At 34.1% G+C, this 24,656-nt stretch overlaps 2 protein-coding genes across 4 annotated transcripts in view; both read left to right on the forward strand.

The window, feature by feature from the left end:
* The window catches only part of LOC125813279 (pectin acetylesterase 9), a 151,071-nt gene that overhangs the window by 1,093 nt on the left and 125,322 nt on the right, over positions 1 to 24,656 (forward strand). For 2 of the 3 annotated variants that reach the window (XR_007442056.1, XR_007442055.1), the window contains exons 3-12: positions 1,546 to 1,675; positions 3,022 to 3,101; positions 4,320 to 4,406; positions 4,854 to 4,978; positions 5,061 to 5,121; positions 5,195 to 5,251; positions 5,342 to 5,419; positions 5,514 to 5,619; positions 5,911 to 6,059; positions 6,432 to 6,660. Coding sequence is in view for 1 of the 3 variants with exons in the window: in XM_049492774.1 (XP_049348731.1) it covers positions 1,546 to 1,675; positions 3,022 to 3,101; positions 4,320 to 4,406; positions 4,854 to 4,978; positions 5,061 to 5,121; positions 5,195 to 5,251; positions 5,342 to 5,419; positions 5,514 to 5,619; positions 5,911 to 6,059; positions 6,432 to 6,533 (975 nt within the window). In the remaining 2 variants the exon portion in view is untranslated. Of the gene's footprint in view, positions 1 to 1,545; positions 1,676 to 3,021; positions 3,102 to 4,319; positions 4,407 to 4,853; positions 4,979 to 5,060; positions 5,122 to 5,194; positions 5,252 to 5,341; positions 5,420 to 5,513; positions 5,620 to 5,910; positions 6,060 to 6,431; positions 6,737 to 24,656 lie in introns of those variants that run through there. The other variant, XM_049492774.1, reaches the window with a different exon arrangement.
* Positions 20,318 to 24,656, forward strand: part of LOC125813268 (tripeptidyl-peptidase 2) — a 29,752-nt gene continuing 25,413 nt past the window's right edge. Inside the window, exons 1-5 of the mRNA XM_049492756.1 lie at positions 20,318 to 20,775; positions 20,902 to 20,980; positions 21,079 to 21,152; positions 22,583 to 22,692; positions 22,869 to 22,949. Coding sequence (XP_049348713.1) covers positions 20,484 to 20,775; positions 20,902 to 20,980; positions 21,079 to 21,152; positions 22,583 to 22,692; positions 22,869 to 22,949 — 636 coding nt within the window. The 5' untranslated portion in view covers positions 20,318 to 20,483. The remainder of the gene's footprint in view (positions 20,776 to 20,901; positions 20,981 to 21,078; positions 21,153 to 22,582; positions 22,693 to 22,868; positions 22,950 to 24,656) is intronic.

The following is a 24,656-nucleotide window of genomic DNA, read 5'->3' on the forward strand; positions in this document are numbered from 1 at the left end:
GAAGTTAGAAAACGACCTTAATACTGGTTTTAACTATGCTTTCTGTTTTCTTGGGAAACTGAAGTCCATCTTATTTTATTTTCATTCTGCTGATCTCACTTCACGTTTCTAAATCTTCTTTTTTAATTTGTTTCCCTTTTTAACAATTTTAAATTTGAACTTTCCAAATAAAATATTTAAAATTACATTACTAAAAAACGTACATTTATGATGTACTAATGTAACATGTTATTCTGCCTCTTTTTTTTCCTCCTTTGTTTTCACATGCATAAATTAATTTACTATGTAATAAAATAAAATTGGCAGAGGGTACAAAGTTTGCAATCAACCTTCACTTATAATATAAAAATTCAGATAGTCAACCAACTGAATTACTAAAATTTTTTACAGGTGGTATCCACTATTTCTTCTTTTAAAGATTTGCATTTTTTTTTGGTCCAGTTCAAAATATGGAAAAAATGTAGGAGAGGGAGGATTCTACAACTCTTATGAATCATCAAACCTGAAAAGAACAAAAGGATATGGTGTGCCCAAAAGTAAACATATTTGTCCATTTATCAAAAAAGGGACCCTATTATCTCTTTCAATTTTTCCAATTTCACTTTCTCATAATTGTTATGAGTAGTGACATGGATTAGAATAGCAAATAGCAATGCTAAGCTTATCCTGTCAATTAGTTTACGAAAGGGCGGCTTAAATACACTTTACTCCAATCCAGTTGGGCTTTTATGATGCCCATTCTTTCACTGTACATGACAACTTGAGTATGGACCACAAAAGAAAGTCAATTTTGTAATATTACCTAGTACTCCCTCCGATTTCAAATGGTTGCCGGTTTAATTTGACACAAAGTTTCTAAGATTAAAAAGTATTTTTAAATTTATGATCTCAAATTAAAAATATGTAAAATGTATCAAAATAATATTTAATTTTATATTTAAATTTGACAATTGAAAATTTAAAATAAAAGAATTATAAAAAAAGTCATTCTTTATGAATATATATTAGAAAAGGAAGTACAAACAAATTGAAACTTAGAAGTATTGTTTTTTTTTTTTTTTATTCTTTTATTATTGTAGTGTTATATAACTTATAAGTAGTAGACTAGGCCTTTTACTAGGACCACGACCTTTCCCATGGACTGTGTTGAAATAGACACGTCTATCACCGTTGCCAGTATCCCACTCTCCTCCTTCCTAACTTTTTTATTTTTTAGAAACAAATTTCTAGCTATTATTTTACCGCTCAAACTCTCAGAATAGACAACAATAGTATTCCCTCGTTTTAATTCTTTTTTCTTGATTTGATTTGATACAAAATTTAAGAAAGTAATTTTTATTTGAATTAAAACAAGAAAGTTGATATAGGCTGGTTTTAAAGTCTCATGCAAATTTAGGAAGTATCGAATTTAGAACTTATTATGATACTATAATTGGTATTTGTTTTGAGGCAAATTCAAAGTTGCATTATCTTGCGCTAATTTAGTCCAACAAGTATAGTGGGCGGACAAAGTTTTAATTAATTTCTTATTGAATTCATTAACAGGGTGGTGGGTGGTGCAATGATATCAAATCATGCTTGGATAGATCCAAATCAAATCATGGATCAACTCGTTATATGAACAAATGGGAAGTATTCTCCGGCATTCTCAGCAACAATGCCTCTTTTAATCCTGGTAATTCACTAACCTATTATTAACTCGATACCCACAAAAAAATTAATCAGTTAATATCTCATATGGTCACTATAATCATAAAGAATCAAACACGAAAAGCGTTTATATTTCATATCTTTAGCTTTATATAAAAGTAAAAAAAAGAAAAGGAAAGAGAACAAAATTTACCAGAAGCATGTGAAATGGCAATGTGGTAAGTAAAGGAGTACATGTACAATGCTGTCAATGTAGTATGCTTGTGTGACAAAGTCCATGTTCCCTCACGTTTGATGTTGTCTCTTTCCACGTGATCAATATTTTGAAGTTTAAAGTTATGGACTGTAATTACCCTATACTCCATTTGAATTTGATTACTGAAGAGTACTCATCTTTTTTATAGAAAAAATGGCGGGGAACAGATGTCAATTATGTATATGCTAAAACATGAAAAAGTGTAGGCTAGTGGATGCACCGACAGCCAGTTGGAATTTTGAGGATAGTAACAACTAACAACAAAGCCTATGGGCTAGTTTTTCTAATTAATAATACTATGATTTATGAATTTTTTAATATTAATATTGATGTTCAGATGAACTTGGTCATATTTGATATTTATGTATTTATATCGGTGAGGTTGAATCTAATTTTTTTATTATATTTGAGATTCAAACAAAATTATCTTCGATCATATTTTTTTCATATATCTTTTAAATATTTTAAATTCTCAACATTTTTTACATTTTATTTCAAAAAGTTTGAATGATATGTCAAATATGTTTGGACAATATATTTTCCAAAAATAAATCTGAGTGGAAATTGTGATTTCTGATGCAACATGATTTGTACAGTTTTGGGCCTTTACCGTGCATTTCCATCGAAAGCCTAGTGAAAATGGTCCTCCATTGGCCATTTGAGAGTCCCGTACTATTTTTTCGGCTTTTCTTCTTCGGTGCTATGACCGAGTTTGAGCTAACTAGACTGTTTCCGACCTTGAACGATGGAAATTGAGTATGGAACCTCTCAATCTACACTTGTACCTATACTACTTCGTTACAAAAATTATTAATACAGAAGAAGAATGATAAAGAATAGTACTAGAGACAAACCCGTAATTGAAAAGAAGTTACATGCAGTTTCATTTTGTACTCAGTGTGCTTGAATGAATTTGATGGAACTATTTTGTTTTACGGTTATAATCCTTTTTGAATCTCGAGGATGATATTTTTAAATTTTCCCTTTCCCTTGCAATGAAGATCAAGAGTAACAAGGATTTTAAAAAATCTTCAATTTTTTAAGTCATGTGAAGAACTTTGAGATTGGAATCTGCAAATGACTAATGGAGAAATCCAATCCGACAATAAATGCAGATTTCTACAACTGGAATCGGGTGAAGATCAGATATTGTGATGGAGCCTCATTTTCTGGTGATGCCAAGTTCTATAATGGGGTAAAGTAAAACTCTCTACAACTTGCACGCACATCAGTTTCTTGCACTATTTTTTTTCTTTAAACATTGTGATTTTTTTTGCTTTTGAGTGCTATATTCGTGTCCACTAGACCCTGTTAGCAAATTTAGTTTTTCCAATCATCATCAATGTTTGGTTATTTAACAACAAAGTACTAGTGTAATCCTACAAGTAGGATTTGGGGAGTGCAGAACGGGCAATTCTCACTCCACCTTTGTGGGGTAGATAAGTTGTTTCCGATAGACAAAATCATTGTTTGGTTATTATGTGAAAAATATCAATTTCATGTTCTAGTAGCTTGCCATTATTTCCACGATTAATCTATTAGTATTTGAGAGTTACCTATCCAAAGTTTAATCAGTAACAGTTCAACTTAATCAAGTGCTTTCTTTTTCCTCTTGCCAAATGAGCAAACTTTTATGCTTTACTTCTGTTTTATTCTTGTTTTTGTCAGCCAAACTATGGGTATATATAAACCTCTTTTAGTGCTGAGACTTCGTTTGTAATTACTTGAGCTAGGTATGGTTTGGTTCTATGAGCTTTTTAACTTTTTTAATTTTTTTTGTATCTTTAAGAAAGGATAGACACGGAATTGAGGTAATGAGATATTGTTTTAAATGAATATCAGTGGCAAACTATTCACGTGTTTCAGCAAATGAACTGCAAGCCTAGGATTCACTTCAGTTAGTGATGCAAAGAGGGCATTGTTTACAAGTTCCCACGTATCTCTCTGGACTCATACTTCAAAACATTTTTGTGGAACGTTATGGAAAGTCAACAGATAAAAATAGAAAAGATTCATAATTTGCAGAGTGACATTCATTTGCTTTAGAATGTAATTGACATTACTTCGGAACTTTAGAGCTCGAAAAGCATGATCTGACTTGGATCAAGGCTGATGCGAAATATACTTCTCTTTTTGTTTGTTATCTTAAAGCGTTTTCTTCCTACCAATTATTATGACCTTACGTACCTTGGATTCTATCATATGATTGCCATTTGCGTTACTCTGAATTTTCTTCATTTTTCTTGCTTCAAGTTAAATATAATTATGAAATTTCTGATATATTTTCTCAAGCCAATTTCTTTGCCTTTGGACTAGTTAAAAGAATCACGGGCTTGATAAAGGTGTATTCTATCTGAATTGTACCCTGTTCTTACTTTTAAACTGAGTCTTTTTCTTGCTTAAAATGAAACAGACATCAATGCTTTATTTCAGAGGGCAAAGAATTTGGCAAGCTATTATTCTTGATCTTCTCCCAAAAGGTCTGGGGCACGCAAAGAAGGTAATGCCATTTGACATACTCTTTTTCTACTTTAACAACATCTGATGATAACCGTCAAGGCTTAGGACTACTTGTGGTAGCAAAGCAATGAGATAAAACAGCAATTGCTTCCATCACCACACATCCCCACTCCCCGTCCCACCCAACACACAAATATTAGTCTCCTGTGAGGACATAGAGAGGGTAATTAAGTGATCTTGCCTTTCTGGATTGAATTGTCATTTTTTTTGTAAAAGTAAACAAATAGCCAACTGTGCATTGTTGTACACATCTGTTTGGGACCTTTCAGTATGTTTATATTCATAATCTGTATTGTTGATTACGTCAATTTTTTCCTTGAAAAAGATAAATGTAATACAAACATTTAACTTCATTGTCTTACTCCCTTGCTACAAAGATATTTTGTGCTTCAAACTATACTTAATGGTCTTAGAGCATTTCTTCTAGGCTATGCTTTCTGGCTGCTCTGCTGGTGGTCTGGCAACCTTTTTACACTGTGACAACTTCACCAGTTATCTACCAAAGAATGCTAGTGTGAAGTGCTTGAGTGATGCTGGGTTTTTTTTAGACGAGTATGTTTCTGCCAATTGAATAGTCAAATGTGATTTCCTCTCTGCATTAAACTTAATGACATGTTTGCATTTGTTTTCTCAGGAGAGATATAGCTCTGAATCACACAATGAGATCTTTCTATGAAGATCTTATTACCCTACAGGTATGATTTCATCATGGCTATCAGGAATGTCTATATTGAGCTATCTTATTTTGACAAACGTGGTTTTCTGAAGGGGGTAGAACCAAATCTCAATCAAAATTGCACTTCTACTCTCTACTACCCACACCTGGTACAATCTGGGCCACTCTACTCTTGTTTAATTCATAATCTAGTGATGAAACTAAGCTCTTCTCTAAGAATTCTTGAGATGTTCTTGCAGTGCTTCTTCCCACAGTACGCATTACCATACATCGAAACGCCATTCTTCATCTTAAATTCAGCATATGACGTGTACCAAGTATGTTCATTATGTAATTTGATATAAATTAGGCATTTTTTAGAATAATGTTTGTTATGCACGGTCCCAATAATGTGACCTTATGCTTCTGCAGTTCCATCACATATTGGTGCCGCCTTCTTCCGATCCTCGACGGCATTGGGATCATTGCAAGTTGAATGTTACTGCATGCGATGCAAGTCAACTAAATATATTGCAAGGTTAACAATGCTTATTATATTACTCTTTGAAACATTTACATAGGTCCTTAGGCAGACAGATTTAAGGCTTGGGGAAAACTTGCAAGGGTCTGATAGAAAGAAATGTCAATTGAACTCATGAAGTATTCAAATATTCAGTAACTAGATTATAGTAATCTTAAATAACATTCTATGTTATGCTACTCTTATCATGGTACATTTGCTAGTTTATCTTTATATTTACTGTTCTATAGAGTTTGTAATTTCTATTAATATTGATGGCACTAACTAGGGTTACCTGACTTATTTCAGGGTTCAGGAATGATATGCTTGCAACGTTGAGAGATTTCTATCAAAATTCAACAAGAGATGGGATGTACATAAACTCTTGCTTCACTCATTGTCAGAGTGAGATACAAGAAACTTGGTTTGCAGTTGGCTCTCCTCGAATACACAACAAGGTTGGTGAAATACATTTTTCTGATCTTCTGCTGCGACATATTATTCACTGTAAATGCAAACTTAACGCTGGAATGACAAACATGAACATCTTAATAGTGTGTGAAGTGATCTCGTCCCTTTTAGTTTCTTTAGCAATGTTATGTGTTCATTACTATGCAAGAGTTCATCAAATCATATTGTTTCTCAGAATATTGTAATCTAAATGTAAGTAGTAAATGATTCCCTGCATTAAGAACTTTTGTTGTTTTGCTTGAAGTTTACAAGTTATGTACAAGTCATTATGCAATCTGATGCAACTAACAGATCTATCAAGTACAAAGGAGATTTCTTTTTGATTTGTGGCTACTGATTCTGAAACTTCTTGTCCCCAGACAATTGCAGAAACAGTCGGCGATTGGTACTTCAGTAGAAACATCAGCAAGGAGATTGATTGTGCATATCCCTGTGATACTACTTGCCACCACATGATCTGACGCAGAGATCCAATGTTGTTAGTCATACATGCTGATTTTCAAAGGGTAATTGGAACCCAGAAACTCAGCTATACAAAGCCATAGACAACATTGGTTACATAGTGCAAATTGATTCATTTAGAAGGGGGTGCAGGGAAGGAATAGGTGTTCTTATAAGATCTTATATAAATATATATTGCAGAGTAAGAAACAACATTCTTTTATTTAGAGAGGTTCACAGAGAGCAAATGTATACATCGTCGTCTAGAATAGTATATGGTATAGATCCATGAGTCCTTCAACTTTCAATTTCATATGATGTGCAGAATGTCGTACCGCTAAATCTGAAAATTTCATGTTCAAATATCATGCCAGGAAAATATAGTCATCATTGTTCTGTTATTCCCCGAGTTAATATCTTAAAAGGTCACTGAAATATGAGAAATTATCTAGCAAAGTTATTAAACTTTATTTTGTATCAATAAAATCACCTAACTTAAAGTTTCTATTTTCAAAAATCACTCAACTATTTTATTATTAAAATAAATTTAAATGACAAAATAAAATATTTTTCATGCCATGTAATCGTGAATCCCACAAATAAATAAAACTTATAGAATTTATTTATTACTAGATTTACCGCACGTGCGTTGCACGTGGCTGCCTAGTCTCGTGATGCCTACAATTGTGAATGAGTAAATCATGAAATCTCCATTTGTTCAATATATGTAATATGTCACTTAAGGGATTTGTTGGTTTGGATGTTTCTCAGTTACTAAATATTAGTTTATGTCTACAATTGTGAAGCAGTAAAGCATGCACAGTCTATGTGTTAAATATATGGCCTATGTCTTAAGGGATTTGTTTGTATAGATGTTTCTTAGTTATTAAATATTTGTTTATAAATAATACTCCATTAAGTCCGGCTAATTGGCTTGTATTAGATGCACTTAATGGTGCCAAAGCTCTATCTATAAGCAGATATGTAATATTGCACAATGCCACATTTGGTTCATGTTATGACATTGTTCCAAAATATAGGATACCTTCTAGGAGTATGAAGTCATTTGTATCCTAATTAACAATATAAAAGTTTTCACAATAGTTGCATCTCCTTCATAAGTTGCATTTCGATGGTTAGCTCGTCTCTTTAACAATTGAACCTATAAATATAAGCCAAGACATTTTGATTAGCTTCATGTCATGTGTTAGTTTTGTTGCAAATTCATTACGGTAAAAAAGATTGAGAACTTGTCTAACCTAATACTTCCTTGTATACAATATTTCTTGTATATGTCCCTGTCCTAATATCTGGTTGTTCAGTCATAACCAATACCTTCGTTGTTGCCATTGAGATTCCTCTTGATAATGCTACATATAGTTGCCCATGCGAGAAAACATGTTGTGGAATATACAATCCAACATTAGGAATTGTTTGACCTTGAGCCTTATTTATCGTCATTGCAAAACATAGACGTATTGAAAATTGCTTCTGAATAAACTTAAAAGGATATCTTTCATTCTCAGGTGGCGATAATTGGATTCTTGGTATGAACACCTGTTTTGTTGTGTCGTTATTTCGGCATGTATGACATTGTTGTCAAAATCTCTACAAATCAAAAATGTCCCATTGCATAAACCATTTGATGGGTCTAAATTCCTCAACATCATGATAGGCGCATTCTCTTTCAAAACTAATATAATATGTTGAATTCAAAGATACATAATATGTTATGTATTTTACCAAATATGTGTTGTTGAGATGGTACACAGATTGAAACTAATATAATATTATAAATGTTAACGATTGATTGAGTATAGTGATGTACCTATGTGGCGGTAGACCATTCGGAGTTAATGTATTCAGGTATTCTTCTTGATAATAATAGTTAGTATCGTCTTTTGTCGAGTCAAAGTTGATATATGTTCTGGTTTCTCCCGGGAATTGAGTGATCATCATTTCATTTATATTATCTACAAATTCATTTCGGCTTGCTAAGATTGCCCTTTCAGTAATAAACTTTGCCGATCTGTAATTTTGTTGTAGCCCTTTAAAAATTTCCCTTACGAAGCATTCTTCTGGCTTTCCCTGACCACTTAGGTGGACCACCATTTGTTGTGGTAGTAGTATTAAATTATCCCGTATTGTGGTTTCCTCTCCGTTTCCAACTCGTAGCAAGAAGGCACTAAAATTTGGATCAAAGGCCACAAATATGACCTCACCAAACTTATATTCACTGTCTCTGCTCGCGTTGATTTAAGAACCACCGGTAGCACTTGTCGAAAGTCACCTCCAAAGACCATTACTTTTCTACCAGAAGGTACATTCTTGTCTATTATATCACGAAAGCTTCTGTCGACAGTTTCAATTGTGTGTCTCTTAGCCATTGGCGCTTCGTCCCATATTATTAGTTTGGCTTGTCTAATAAGTTTAGCCCCGCCACTTTGTTTTGACATATTTGTCATTGTTGATTCATTAGCTTGTAGAGGTATTTCAAATCACGAGTGAGCTGTACGGCCTCCCGGTAAGATTGCTGCTGGCGGATGCCAATGCTATCATACCTCTTGATCTAATATGTACCAGCAATACGCGATATAGATATGTTTTCCAGTTCCACCTGGTCCGTCTACAAAGAATAATCCTGGTGTTCTAGAGTCGGCCCTTTCCAAGATAGTCTTGAAAGCTTGTGTTTGTTATTTATTCAAGTTTGATTGTGCCTCTATATCTTCAATTGGCACCTTCACAGACATTTCTTCGATTATTTCTCGGCATTCATATGTGTCACACTTATTTAGTTCTTGTTGGATTTGTGGCATATCAAATTTTGCAACACTCTGACCCATACTCTCCAAGTATGAATTTACACTTTGCAATGTACTCTGGAGTTTTGCCTCTGGTGATTTGTCATGGGTCCTTTGAATGTCTTCTGACATATCGTTATAATATGTTTCCCATAGTAGTCTCACATCTGTTGGGTTGCAATGAACTAAGATTGTCGCAAACAAACTTCGAAGAGCTATAGGCATCTTGAAGATTACCGCCTCGCGTAAACATTCTAAAATGCTATCATTTGATTCTAATAAGCCTCTTTCTTTGGCAGCTTCTTTGAAAGTATGACAATGTAACCCATTAACAGTGAGTAAGTCTTCAAACGATGTCGGACCTCGAACATGATTCAATAATAATCTCTCGTAATACCTTTCACCTTCTCTAGGATTAGTTGTGATATCGGGCAGCCTAGTTATGTTACCACAAGTCATAAATAACACATAATGAATACTTACCAATATTTATTCTGCCGATCACAGAGCGTGATTTTCTTTTAGTCCATATTTTAGATTGGGAATTCCAAACATAATGCTTGGGGAATTCTCTATATAGATAATTGCGAGCCTCAGTGTCATTCAAGCACATCCTGAAATACTCAGTAAGCATAGTTTGTTGAACAAACTGGGAGCCTGCAATATTTTGAAGATTTTACTTCTTCCAGTAGTAGACTACATTTTAAAACATAAGTTTCTTATTAATAATAATGGCCTTGGTTGGAGAAGTGTGACTCTTGTTTATACTATGTGAGAATATGTTTAAGAGTACCTACTTGTTTGTCGGGTAGATGTAGTTGTAGGTTTATAACAGCCGGTTGCATTTCGCTTAGAGTAAACTCGTAAATCCTCCACATCGCTTCTGGTGGTGACACCAAATGTGCATCTTGAAAGCTGCAAATTTCATCTATGACCTTTTCACCATCGTCTGACTCTATGTAAATTGCACATTTATCATATCCTTTATATATATACTTGTATAGGTACTTTATTGCTTTAACACCTGAGCAAACCTCTACATTAATGTGACAATTATATCTCTTCAATAAATATGGGTTATAAGGGACAACCCACTGATTATTCATCTTCATACCTCGGACCTCACTTATCCTCCCATCATTTCTTCTTCGGTAAATTGGATATCCCTCCCTCCCTTGTATTGTTTTGTTGTTGAATGCTCGGGGGTAGTGAAACTTACATTGTCCGTCCTTCATACGTGGACTTGATTGTCGTTTTATACCACAAGGCCCGTGAATCATATGTCTGATAACTAATTCATGTAATTCTGGCTGCTTATCTTTTGCAGGCATCTCTGCTGAAATATATCGATTATACTGATTTGTTGATCTTATTTTATGACATTCTTTTAATATTAGTAGTAGGTGTATATGTGGTAGTCCTCTCTTCTGGAATTCAACCACAAAAACATGTGATGCCGTAGGGCCAAAAATCTCCTTTTAAAATATTTGGCCTTTTAGGTCCTGTAATTTTGCTCTAAACACTCTGGTCATCAAATCTTGCCGATCTTGAGCGACTTGCCCCACACATAGTTGTTCTTGAATCTCTGTCCATTCAGGGTTACACGTCATAGTGATAAATAGATCTGGTATTCCAAACTCTTGAACCAGAGCCATAGCATCCATATAGCGTCGTCGCATATCCCTAGGGCCTCCGATGAATGATCCTGGCAGTAAGACCCTCTAACCAACCTTCTCTCCTCTACATTCTCCTGACGTAACACTATCAACGATACCTTGTAATATCTCTCTTCTGTAATTTGATTGTTCGAATCTGTAATATTCAAGTCGTGTGGTTTTCAATTTGATGTACATGTCCACTACAAATTTTTGTAACAATCTACCACGTAGTAACTAAATTGTTTTCTCATTTGTTCGTACTTGAAGTTTATAGCAATAGTACTCTCTGCAGGAAACACAACCTTTTTTTTCGCGGCGTACACCTACAAATAATTTAAATAAGTTTAGTTTGGAGTTCAGTTTATCAGAAAGTGTGTGGCCTTCTATGAATGTTATATTATTACAATATCACGTTCACAAACATATTGTAATAGAATGTTTTTTTTACACGTATGTGTGAAAAATTTCCACCTTCATTGGATTTAGTCACAGACCTGCTAGAATATGATATTTCAAGCCATTACATATCTTGATGTTGTTTCATATTTGTTGCCATATATTTCCTTTCCATATGAAGTTGTTAGTTGCAATATTAATTGAGTTTGTTATTATACTATGTGTGGTGTGTGAATTATTTGAATGAATGCAGAATGTAAATGTGCTAACCTTGTTTTTCATTGTTCAAAACCTCTGTTGCACTGGCATATGATCGAGGGCATATATTGGCACTTATTGTTGCATCTGTAGTAATGCCGATATTTGGATTGCATGATTTCACTATTTCTTGATGGCAACCTCCTTCACCATTGGGTAGAATCAATGGATATTGTAGATGATCATAACAACCATAATAATGTTTTACTCGATGTTTGTTTTCGGAATGTTCGTGTACTACAATATCTCTTTCAAACGGGATATTTGGATTGTTTCCATCAACCCAAATTGCTGCAACTTGATCCACCGAAGGTTTGTTATACACCCGTTGATCTAAAGAAGCATTTGCAGCTATGCATATTTCTATGATCTGAAAACTTGAATGGTGTTTGAGTTGTGTAAAAAATTCAGCATACGAATTTTGCTCTATTATTTTCCTGATTTTTTCCATGACTTCCTCTGATAAATTTGCATCTTGTAGTATTGACATTCTGTTGGCCACTTCATGATATGTATCGAGAAGTACAGCGGGAAGTAACGTGGCCTGTCATCCTTTGGGATTAATGAGGGTAGATCGTGATAGATTTGTCCTTGTGCCTTAAAGCTGTAAATGCCTTTCCTTGAAGACGCCAGTTCTTTGCTGAGTTGTACTTCAAATGATGTAAAAGCAAAGATGTTATTATAGGCTCGAATGTGTTTCCGAAATAACTTGGCCTTTTTGGACTCATCTGTAAATAATTTGTATTAGTCCTCTCTAACTTCGTTGGGTGCCAACTTAATATATCCACTTGCATAACAAAATGTTGGAGGCTCATATTCAAACTTTCTGGCATGACAGTAGATGCAATCCAATTATTTTTGCAGCTTACGAGTAGATGTTGTTGATAAGTTCACATTTGTTTCCCCTACATTCACAATTTGAAATCAACCTTTTTAGCATAGAATATTTCTTTGTTGACTCCACTCAAAGGTCTGTAAGTCTTAGGCTACTATATTTTAGTCAATTTGCCTTCATTATAGTTCTCCTCTGATAAAGCTTCAAGTAGCCAACTTTTTTTCTGCTTCTTCAACTTTGATTCAATATATCCAACTTCTGATGGATTTGTTGAGGCATTATATTTTTGCACCCTGCGCAATGCCCTTTCTACATTTGTCAGTATTTTTCACTTGTGTCCTATTAAATTTGTGATGTAAGCATGTTAGTATTTTTCTCATTCGAAACGATCTTGCTTTCTAAATTAACAGTTAAATTTATGGCATGTATATTTGACCTGTTATTTTCATCCTCTGATTAGATTGGCATTCCATGTTTGATTATCCTCCATATTGTGACTATGTAAATGCATCCGTTGTGTGTATTCTTTTCTTAAATAGTCAATCAAGTATAAAATAATGAAAGTAATACATTCAATGTAAACATTGTACCACGTATTGAAGTTATTATACACCGTACAAAACAATTTAAAGGACATCTTCATCATGATCTGTCATCACAAGGTCTTTACTAAATATTGATTTACGTATGTGTGCAACTGGTACGGGGTAATTTTATTGTGTAGGAATATAGATGTACATATTTAGTTAAGGACAAGTCCATACATACGTCATCATTTATGTTTTTATTTTTTTATTCAACTTAGCCCTAATCAACCGACAATCATAGCATTGTTGATTTAGTTAGTCGAACACTGCAACTGACGTTTTCTTTGTAGCATTTACTTATTGTATTTTCAACTTCTTCTTATTTTTTGTGTGTGCATCCCTTAAGTGTGTGTGTGCAGGTACCTTTGTATCCCTTGTCTTAGGTTACCAGGGTGAAGCAAGTAGTAGCCCACAGGTTAGCCGAGCAAATCTCGGCATGAGTGTTTGTTTTCTATCCATGGTGCACACCAATATTTTGTTTATGTTATTTTAGTCTCCCAACACGCGCATACCAATTTAGAGATTATTGAGAGAAGTTCACTAAGGTGGAGTAGTAAGAAGATTCAACAATAGTAGAAAAGAATGATTTGTTACTTACAATTTGCAGTTTGAATTGCCAATTTTCCCTAACAATTCAGAAAATCATGCAGATGTCCCAGTTCAGTGAAGTTGTACAAATAGTTGTGCAATGTATAACGACAATAGTCTTTTATGAAATGAATGGTGTGATACTCACAGTCTATAGTGGCTAAAACTATGAATGTGTGTAGTCGATAGTATTGTAATGGTGCGGCAATATCTTACAAATTATTCGAAGTTTTTTGTGTTTTTTTAGTTTGATGTGCATTCGCATTTGTTTTAAGGATATCCTTGGCGAACTAGTGGCATTTCTTGAACTGGCCTCTTTTGGGTTTGATTGTAACTTTTCAGGAGGGCTTAACTTTTTTAGGGGGTTGTAACTTCTCTGGAGAGGTGTGATGCTCTAGAGGTGCCATTCATGTCGGCGTCAAATATCTTTCAAGTGTACCGTCGTATTAGTGGAATACATTTAAATTCTTATTTTATAGGGTACTTTGTATATACCGTATATTTTTTTTTGAAGTGTAGTGATTTTGTTTTGTGTTTTTACGATGTTACTTGTTGTTTTTGAATGTGAATGTGTAGTGAGGATGTTACTATTTTAAATATTCTTTCAGTGATGGGTGTTCCCAGGGTTCGTGTCTTTTCGTATTTTCTTTTTTAAATTGTTAATTTGTAGTTTCTTAGTATTTTGCTTGTTGAGTTTGTCCGTAAAGTCGTAAGACCAAACATTACGCATGTAAGAGTTAACCGAGTTTGTATAAATATTTCTCTGTATAAGACAGTGTCTTTACTTTAACGGGTTAGTAGTTCAATGGTAGATGTTTTAGTTTTAGTGAATATTTTGGCTGTATAAGTTAATGTAGTGAAGTAATACACGTTGGTTTATTGAGGTTTTTTTTTTGGTTATTTGGGTGTGCTGGAACTGTACAATGTCGTTCTATAAGTGTGTAATTACGTTAATCATGTTATTGAGGGAAAACATGTATTTTCAAGTTAAATCACTATATCACTTTATATTTGTAGTGATTTGGTACAAAAGATTGTTGGACTCTCGATGATGAAATATGTGATTTAGTAATTGCTTATTTGGTGTGTACATGATAGCGAATTTTGAGAAGCATCCTCCCAAAATGCCTTTTGCCTATTAATTTAGTTGATGTATGTACAATGTTATACCATTTAACACAACTATAAGAACTATTTATAATGTGATAATTTCTTAATTTAGTCAATCGTATAATTCTTTCAATATCGAGGAACATACGTTATTATATTGGAGGGGGAGATAGGGCAATATAAAAAGCAACCCAAGCGATTGAGATATTAATTATTAAGGTGCTATTATTTCCATAATTCACATTTAATTAGGTAAGAATAAACATACATACATTAGCTAAGCAGCCGATGAAACCAATAAAATACAGACATTACTAACATACAAACATTATGTTGTAGACGTTTCATTATTTGGAGACGGTACGCAATGCTCGGTAACACTATCAAGGAACTCATCCATTATGACTCAACTTCTGTGACCTGATCTTAGTTTTAATTTGGAGATGTTCATCGTTGATTTTCTTGTTCCGATTTGTTGGTGGCATAACGGATTGTACTTCTTCCACTATGTTTGTTGCTTCTTCTCCAACATCATGTATTTCTAGCACATTGGATTTATTTCCCCTCTTCCTTCGCAACCTCATGGATTGTACCTTTGACACTATGTGTGGTGCTTCATCTTCAAGGAAATGTAGCACATTTGATTTGTTACACCTCTTCCTTTGCGGCCTCACAAATTGGGCTTCTTCCACTATGTCTGGTGCTCATTCTCCAACATCATGTAATTCTAGCTCATTGGTTTTTTGCCCCTCTTCGTTTGCAGTCTCACAGATTGTACTTCCGCCACTATATGTGGTGCTTCATCTTCAAGGACATGTATCACATTGGATTTTTTACACCTTTTCCTTCGCGGCCTCACAGGTTGTGCTTCTTCCACTATGATTGGTGCTTCATCCTCAAGAACATGTCTTTCTAGTGCATTAGATTTGTTGGCCCTGTTTGTGGGTGGTGTCTGTGATTTTGATTCATCTACCATTAAAATTACTGCTTCATCTTCAACGGGATGTATTTCCTGAGCAATTAGACTCCTGCGCGGGTTCAAATTATTCATATCGATGCGGACAAGGAACTTGAATTCCTTGTCTTTACTGAACACCAATCTGCGGTAGTACATACTTTCTTCCTTCTATAAGAAACATCAACAATAGGATATATTAGGTTTAAAATAATTCTGAAAGTTAGTCATACACTTTTTTTTGTTGGGATTAAAGTAGGTTTAACTATAGTATAAGATGGTATAAGTACAGGGCGAACCTTTTCCGAGGTTGTTTTGATGTAGTCTTCGACATTGCAACCTACTAACATTTGTGCCGCGTCAAATAGTGTCACTCGGGCACGTTGTTCTTCATCACAAACTTCAAGTTGTAAGGAGTATCTTTAAAATAGGGTGAATAAGTTAGTGTTCATAGCTAAACTGGGTGTATATTATCAAAAAATGTTGATTGTTCATTTCAAGCAAGTCTAACCTCATTTCATACTCCCCATTTTGGATGTTGCAACTGGGACACGTCACTGTATCTTGTTTAACTTGCACTTTCTTGTGGCACTTTTTGCAGGACGAGTACCATGGCTCTTCTGTATTGAGTATGTCTACAATTTTGGCTTTGAACTTGTATAAAGCTTCCTGGACATTGTTAATAACCAATATTCAACATTATTTTTTGTAAGCAATGGTCCTATTTGGATAGGGAAAGGGTCTATTTGTAGGTACCTGTGTATCAGCAAGTGTGCCATCCATAATATTGGGTAACGTCACTCTGTGGCTTTTCTCATTACCTTACTTGGTGTGGTTGTGATAGCTTTATTTTCGGCCTTTATGACTTCACGCCTATATATAGAAATATGTGAGTTAACTGTTGCACATATTTGAGGAAAAGTCAGTGCGTTTAAAATTTGTTAGATTAAATGAAAGCTTGATAGGACTGGTTATATATAGTTCTCCATAAAAAACAAATTGTGGCTCTGTTGTTATATTCTTCATTGAACAGAAGTTATGGCAGTAAGGTTAGATTAATTTTGCCGAGCAATTTAGTTAATGAGGTTTTGTACTAGGCTCGAAGATCTAGTGCTTTTTGAAATATTGGATATATCAACACACTGCTCACGGGTATAGTTGATATCCCAAAAGTCCCTACATTGGAAACAACATATTTAATCAAGGAATAAACAAATATACTTGAAATTTGTACAATCAGAAAAGAGGAGAGGTTGTCTATACCTTTATAGATTGAGACTCGCACATCGCATAAGCCTAGAATAGATTGGTCGTCTATCAGCTTTTCAAGAAAGGCGTTATCGTTTTCTGCAAAATCTCCCCATAGAGTAACAATTGTACACTCCATGTTGGATTATGAAATAGACAAGTATTATGAATGCACTGGCAGATTATTATGGACGGTGGGCGAAGAACAAAGAGTGGCAACTTACAGTTCATTTGTAACAACAATTTCGCGTCTTTTGCTATCACCTTTTACAATGATGGGATTCACCGTAACTAACACACAAATCAAGTCTGAATAGTGGACATGTAAATTAGTGATATGTATGATGTACTTGACGGAAATTACTAATAAGTCGTGTGAAAAGTTACCAAATATGGCACCATTAGGCAATTTCTCTGTATGTTCCAAAGATACGAAACCATTAGAGAAGTTGTGTGTTGAAACAACATGGTCACTCTCCTTTATAATTGTATAGTCTGTAATGGTCAATTCAATCTCTTTGTGCACAGAAGTGTAGTTGGGGTTGACCCGATCCAACAACCCTTTAGCAATGTAGTATGTCTTATTTGTCTTCAAGAAGTCTTTCCATGTATCGATATACTTGTTAAATAGTGTCGCTTGCAACTTTGTCCCCTATTATCGATGTAAGCAACATGTGATGTCATTAGAGAAGTAAAAGGGAATAAACATGAATGATAACATGTAAGCTTAGCAAAAGTGTTACCTCGTCGTCCACTAATATTACAGTTTGGAAAGTTCCTTCATGGCGTGAATTGTTGTACGAAATTACAGAACCCTTGCGAATAACCAATACTCTCATCACCCAATCAATAGATTGCTTTGGTATCTTGTTAATGGGGACACTCTGCTTTGATAGTTCAATTTCAGTCGCCATTTGTGATGAATCTGGATGGTTAGAGGTGCATAGCGGAAAGTGAATATCAATGTTAATTCTGGGCAGAAGTGTGTAGTAGTTAAAGGAAAGGAATTACTAAGTCAATTGTAACATTGTTAGGTGCTGCAAGTAGTCCAATAAAAACCATAAATCAAAACCTAAAGAGAGTGAAAACTTACAACCTTTGATGTGGAGTGAAATATTTCAAGCACAAGTCCAATATTGTAATGTGGTTGCAGATGGATGATCAATATTTACCTAATTTAATTATAAATTGCACATGTAAGAGTTGAGTTTGCTAAAAAGTAGATGGTACCAAGAGGAGGAAACATGGCAGACCTTTGCGCCTATAGCAGAAGTTGAATTAACAATGGGAACCGATGTTGTGGGTGTGGTTGATATAAATAGGGCAATCTCCAGAGGTTGTGTTGTTTGGTTATTTATTGAATGTTGGGCAGTTGCAGGGGAATTTGGCGGCTTTCCAGTGAAAGCGATGATTATTCGCAGCAAAGGTGTTTGTTGTGTGAAGTTAGGGGTTCTTTTAGGTGAGGGGTATTTGTGTAATCTTTTTCAGTTTTAAGTGAGGGGTATTTGTGTAATCTTTTTAAATTTTAAGTGAGGGGTTTTTCCGTAATTTAACATTGATCTTTTGGAGTTCATGCTTTTAATGTAGTATAGATTATACCAACCCACCCTAAACCCATATACCCGTTTCATGCTCTAATTTTCATTATGTCCTCTAGCAAATTGTATAGCTGGAAAATTGAAGTTGTTAGCAAGTTACAATTGTTAGTTCTGATTAGAGAAATTATATCATCACATAAAAAAAAGAAAAGAGAATCAACTTCTTTATCTTTTTATGGTCAAATTACTCCCTTCATTATAGAAATTAACTTCTTAAAAAATGTTCTCTAACTTCATTAAAGTCATGTCCAATCTTTTACGTATCAATAATATGAAAAATTAATATTATTACAATTGAAGATACTTATCTGTGTAATTTTGCAACAAGTAATTCTATAGTAGCAAATAAAAATGTAAAATTAATCAACTTCTTAATATTAAACAGTGCCCCTTGATGAAGAAATTACTCTTAGTGCCCGTTTTGATTGACTTAAAAAAAAATAGTTTTTAAGTCAGAAATAAAAAGTCAAACTGAAATGACTTTTAAGTCAAAAAATAAAATGTAGGGGAGACCTACTCTTGATTTCTGACTTATTTTAAGTCATTTTTTATTTATTTTAAGTCATTTTTTTACCTTGTCAAACATTTTGTAACTTATTTTAAAGTCATTTGACTATTTGTCAAACACTTTCAGAAATAAAAAACTGACTTAAAAGTAGATTTGACCAACTTTTAAGCCAATTCAAACGGGCTCTTGAAGTTACTCCTACTCTCCTAGTACTCCCTCCATTTCAGCAAATCAAAAATAAATTTTAAAAAAATACTATGTGCCATTATCATTAAATAATTACATAAATTATTAGTCGTCAAATTAAAATTTCCATACATAATTCGTAAAATAAATTTGTGTCGAGGAGGTTGAAATCTGTTAAGGCATCAACATCCAAGAATTCAAAAATGTCGCTGATAAGATCAAACAGGTAAGAAAAAAAATTTGAAGCCAATTTATGGGTGGTCTAGTATAATAATAAATAGATTCTATAATGTTATTTATTTTTGGGGTTTATTATTACATGACATAAAAAATAATATATTTTGTCATGTCAAATCTATTTTAATGATAAATGTAGTTGAGTGATTTTTGAAGATAAAAACTTTAAGTTGAGTGATTTTATTGATACAAACTAAAGTTCAATGACTTTACTAGATAATTTCCTATAATTCAATGATCTTTTAAAATATTAACTCATTATTCCCCTTAATAGTTTTCTGTTCTCTCTTTTGGTATTGATGCGGTTGTCGTCAAATCATAAATTAAAACTTCAATATTGTTCCAAGTGAAATAATTACCCTGGGGTGTTGAAGATATTAGTTGTAGACATGTTTGGATATTTCATCGACCTATAATAAAAATGAAGAAATAGTTCACAAACCACATATGAAGCAAGCTCCTTTGAGATTCTAATTCTTTTAAGTTACTAGACCAAAACTATTGGGTTAATTGGCTCCGACCCTATTTAAACACTATCCATGCAACAAAAATATTTGATATTGGAAATGAATTTTCTCACGATATTGCTAGAATCCTATTTTTTTTTGTTTAAAACGTGTCTAGCTTAATATGAATTATAAAACATGATCTTATGGGAAAAAGAAAAGTATCTTTGCTTCACGTTTTATTCAACATGGACGTAACAATTATTTCGCCAGGAATCTTTTTCTATTTATAGAATAAATTCATATTTTAATTTAGTTTGATTATTTTCCAAATGAGATATTTTATAGCTACTTCATGGAGCAGCAAATTCCCAAATGGGCAATTTTCATGTAAGGATGGATAAGGTAATTTAACATGGAGGGAAACAAACCCATCTAAAACCCAGCAGCACAAGTCCCCAAATTTCCGGCAGGTGGCAATCTCTCCTTCCACCGCCACTGCCGGAATCCGCCATTTTACTAAAACACCCTTAGACAAACTTACGAAAACACCCCTGCGATGCAAAATCCAATATTTAAATCACTTCCACAACTCTCAACGCCTCAATCAGTTTCGCACTCATTGTTTTCTCCATCTCTTACCATTATTGTGCCCAAAAAGAGAATAGCTAGGGCAATGCCTTGTACTTCGCTAGTTGAATCCAGCGACGGCAACGGAGCTGTGCGTAGTTTCAAACTGAAAGAGTCAACTTTCCTTGCTGCTCAAATGCCGAAGAAAGAGATTGCCGCTGATCGATTCATCGAAGCTCATCCTGAATACGACGGTCGCGGTGTTATCATTGCTATTTTCGGTAATTTTCTCTATTTCAATTCGTTTTCACTTGTCGATGAATATTAGTAGAAGATGAATCAACAATTGTTTTGTGAGTTCATATTTGTGTGTATACTGTTGTTGCTTATGAGATCAAGTGTCTCAGATTCTGGAGTTGATCCCGCTGCGGCTGGATTACGAGTTACTTCTGATGGAAAGCCGAAGGTCATTGATGTTATAGATTGGTGAGGCTTGAGAATCTGAAGTTTACTTTTATTTTCAGTGGATATGATATTAATAAAATACATTTTGCATGCACTGGTAATGATTATCTTATTTGCAGTACTGGGAGCGGAGATGTTGATACTTCTACAGTGGTAAAGGCTGATGACAATTGTTGTATAACTGGAGCTTCTGGTATGTCTTTGAATTTAGGAATCATTCTGCAATTTTACCCTATTTTAGAATCTTTGACTTGTCTCCTTAAGATATAGTTCCATCACGTTGAAACAGTTTGTTTAATTATAAAATTTATATTTATTATAGACCAATTCAATCTTAAATCAGCTGATAACTAATGGAACGATTGAAACTTCTCCTGTCAGTCAAAATCTTTCTATGGCCACATAACTAGGATTTAGGTTCTAATTCCTCTGATGATTGGACCATAGATCCCAAAATGACACGTTTTCAATACGGAGATACTGAATAATGACGGTGCAGTATTGCTAATCTTCAATAATTATAAGAAGTGTTTCCAGAATGAGTTGTATCCTCCGTTGCTGTTTACGATGATGATAATGCTGTAGACCTTTGTCATTTCTGAACTTTTAAAAGGAAAGAAAGACCTATATCATTTCTGAACTTTTAAAAGGAAAGAAAGACCTATATCATTTCTGATTATGTCAAGATTTAGTCAGATTCAGGAATGCCTTCAACTTTTTTGATTAGTAATGTGATCTCAGGACATCTGAGTGTATGCAGTTGAAAGGGAAATAAACTACTCTCGTGCATCCTTCTATAAACCGCTTTTTTTAATTGCATTGCTTTGACATTTTCAGAAAATCTATCACAAGGGACCATAACATTTACATTTCTCCTGCAATCTTGCTTGCTTAGTTTGAAGTATCAAAAGGTACTATGAGTCCACATACTCTTGATTCATTTGTATATGATAAGCCACGTATCTTCCATACTTACTCAAGGAGGAAGAAACAAAGAAAGATAGGTGAAGATAATGATCTACATCTTCTCAAATTTGTGGAGGTTTCACACATAGAGGATTGGTCAGTTTCTTACGTTATTAGCAGTTATTTGGCAATTCCTTATGGTTATTGTCAAGAGGATTGCACAGAAGGATAAACCAATATCACAGCCTCAATCCCTGAGAATGAAAGTGAAGAAGGAAGGAATTTGGGGAAAAACAAGCAATCGATTCCATTACAAGTGTGTGTATATTTATATAAGGAGGAAACAAAAATATCTGACTAGTAACTACCTTACAGCTGGCAATGAGCTGGATACTGCAGCTGCCACTAACTAATAGACTAACTAACTGAATGATAACTAACTAATGATAATAATTAACTAATCTAATCTTAATAGTTACTAGAAGTTATGTCTCTTTATCCTAAATGGTTATGAAATAGTTATAGTTAGCTATTATATAAATAATAGATCCAGTAATGTGTAGATATGTTGTAATATCTTTTATATGCAGAAAAATTATTTTGGAGATACGAGATACTTGTGTCTCTCTTTGTATTTTCTCTCTCTTTTATCCAATATAAAACCTATGTTTCTATCAGTATGCAACATAATTGCTTCATATATTAATTATTTTGTAGGGGCTTCTCTTGCCATAAATTCTTCATGGAAGAATCCATCTGGCGAGTGGCGTGTTGGCTGCAAATTGGTGTATGAGCTCTTTACTGATACGCTGACCTCTCGAGTAAAGGTGATTCTGGTTGCCATTCTCTTTATATTCTGGTTCTTTGCTTTAAACAAGTATTTATAATTTTTTTTTTTAAAGTTCAAACCCCAATTTGTTTGTGACTGAGGGGTAGTAGTTGTTGATTTCGTTCTTGAGGGATTTTAAAGTATTCTCTTTCTATAAACTCTTCTTATTTGCAGAAAGAACGAAAGAGAAGGTGGGATGAGAAAAATCAAGAAGCAATAGCAGAGGCTGTAAAGCAGCTTGATCAATTTGATAAGGTTCTCCATCATCTCTGTGATTATTTCCTTCAATAACCTCATATTTTGATAAATTGCAAATGTAGAGGTCATTAACTTATTTGCAGTGAGCATCTTCAAATGTATGATAATGAAGAAACTTGTAAATTCTTTAAAGAGCCGTAGCATTAAACAACTCTATAAAGTAAGAGAAGGTCATATGAAAAGAAACCTTTAAAACTTGCTTCCGAGTATGTCAAATTAGGTAGTCCTATTATATATAAGGGGTCGTTTGGTAGAGTGTATTAGCAAAAATAATGCACGCATTAGCTTTGTGTGTTAGTAGTACCTTGTTTGGTGCACTTTTCATGCCATGTATAACTAATGCAAGCATTAGTTATACACTCTATTGTGTATTGAGGAGTGTATAGCTAATAAATGAAAATCCATGGTATTAGTAATACAAGGGATTTGATAAATGCATCAGCGTGGTCAAAGACCCAATTTCCCCTCAAAACTTGTTTTACATCTTTTCTACCATATTTGTGGAGGGTATCTTTGTAAATAAATATTTTTTTAAAAAATATGCAATGCATGCTATTTTTAATACACCAAACCAAACAATGCATAAGAAATAATCTATGCATGATTAATGCAAGTGTTACTATCCACTCTATTTTAACATTATTCTTATAAACCCTACCAAACGACTCCTAAAAGGTCAAACTCTTACCATGCTAGAGAGAAAGGACGGCTTTACTTATCTTAAGTACATTTTAGGTAGCTTGTAACCACCACATGTCTTGGTTGGATCCTTTTTCTATGATCAAAGCATGTGGAATGTTAACCAATTAATGCTAGAGATGAGATGGTGAGTCTCAAGACACAAAATTCTTGCCATGTCTGCATGTCAACTCACAATACTGAAAAGAAAGAGAGAAAAGTTAGCCACTTATCTATTGTAACTTATGAAGGTAAATTCTCAAAGAACCCTTGAGAAAGAAAATAAACCATGCGACTTAGGTGCACATGCCAGAGATCAGATATTTGGGCACCAAGTTTTTCAAAGATCTACTAAGACAATTGACATGAATTTTGTAAATGTTCAAAATGAAACCAAGTTCACCAAATCTCAAAAGGTACAGCTATGGTTTTGAACCTTAATTTGCACACAGAGGCGAACCCAAGATTTGAAGATAGGGGGGCACCACTAAGAGTGACTCAAGGGTAAGGTTAGGGGTGGGCCAGATGAGGTGGCAAAAACGAGTAGTTAATAAAAACAGTTTTAAAAAGGTTAATTGTTCAGAAAAAAACTGATTTTAAAGGCAAAAAAGGGTACCTATCACGGGATTCGAACCCATATTGTTGCGATTCAAAGCAGAAACTTTGACCAGTGCACCTAGAAGGCTTTTTATAATAAGGCTGGACCATTAAATATACTATCATTTTATAGACTATCTATACATATATATACGAAAAAAATTTAAAAGTTGCCGGGTGCACGTGCACCCCACCGAACAAGGTGGGTCCGCCTCTGTTTGCACAGATTCCAGATTCAGCCATGGTGACAGTTGACTGCCTAGCCTAATATTTTTTTGATTCTGCCTAGTCGAGGTCTAATGTGAAGTTGGTTATGCCTTTCCATCTTAACATAAAGCTTAACAGGTGAAACAGGAGCATTTTGACTAATATGAGAACTGATTAGATTGCTCAGTGAAACTGATCAGATGAGGCTGTGTTATGCAGTTG

This window comes from Solanum verrucosum, unplaced genomic scaffold (assembly GCF_900185275.1).
Source record: "Solanum verrucosum unplaced genomic scaffold, falcon-dt-bn FXZP01000189.1, whole genome shotgun sequence".
Lineage (NCBI taxonomy): Eukaryota > Viridiplantae > Streptophyta > Magnoliopsida > Solanales > Solanaceae > Solanum > Solanum verrucosum.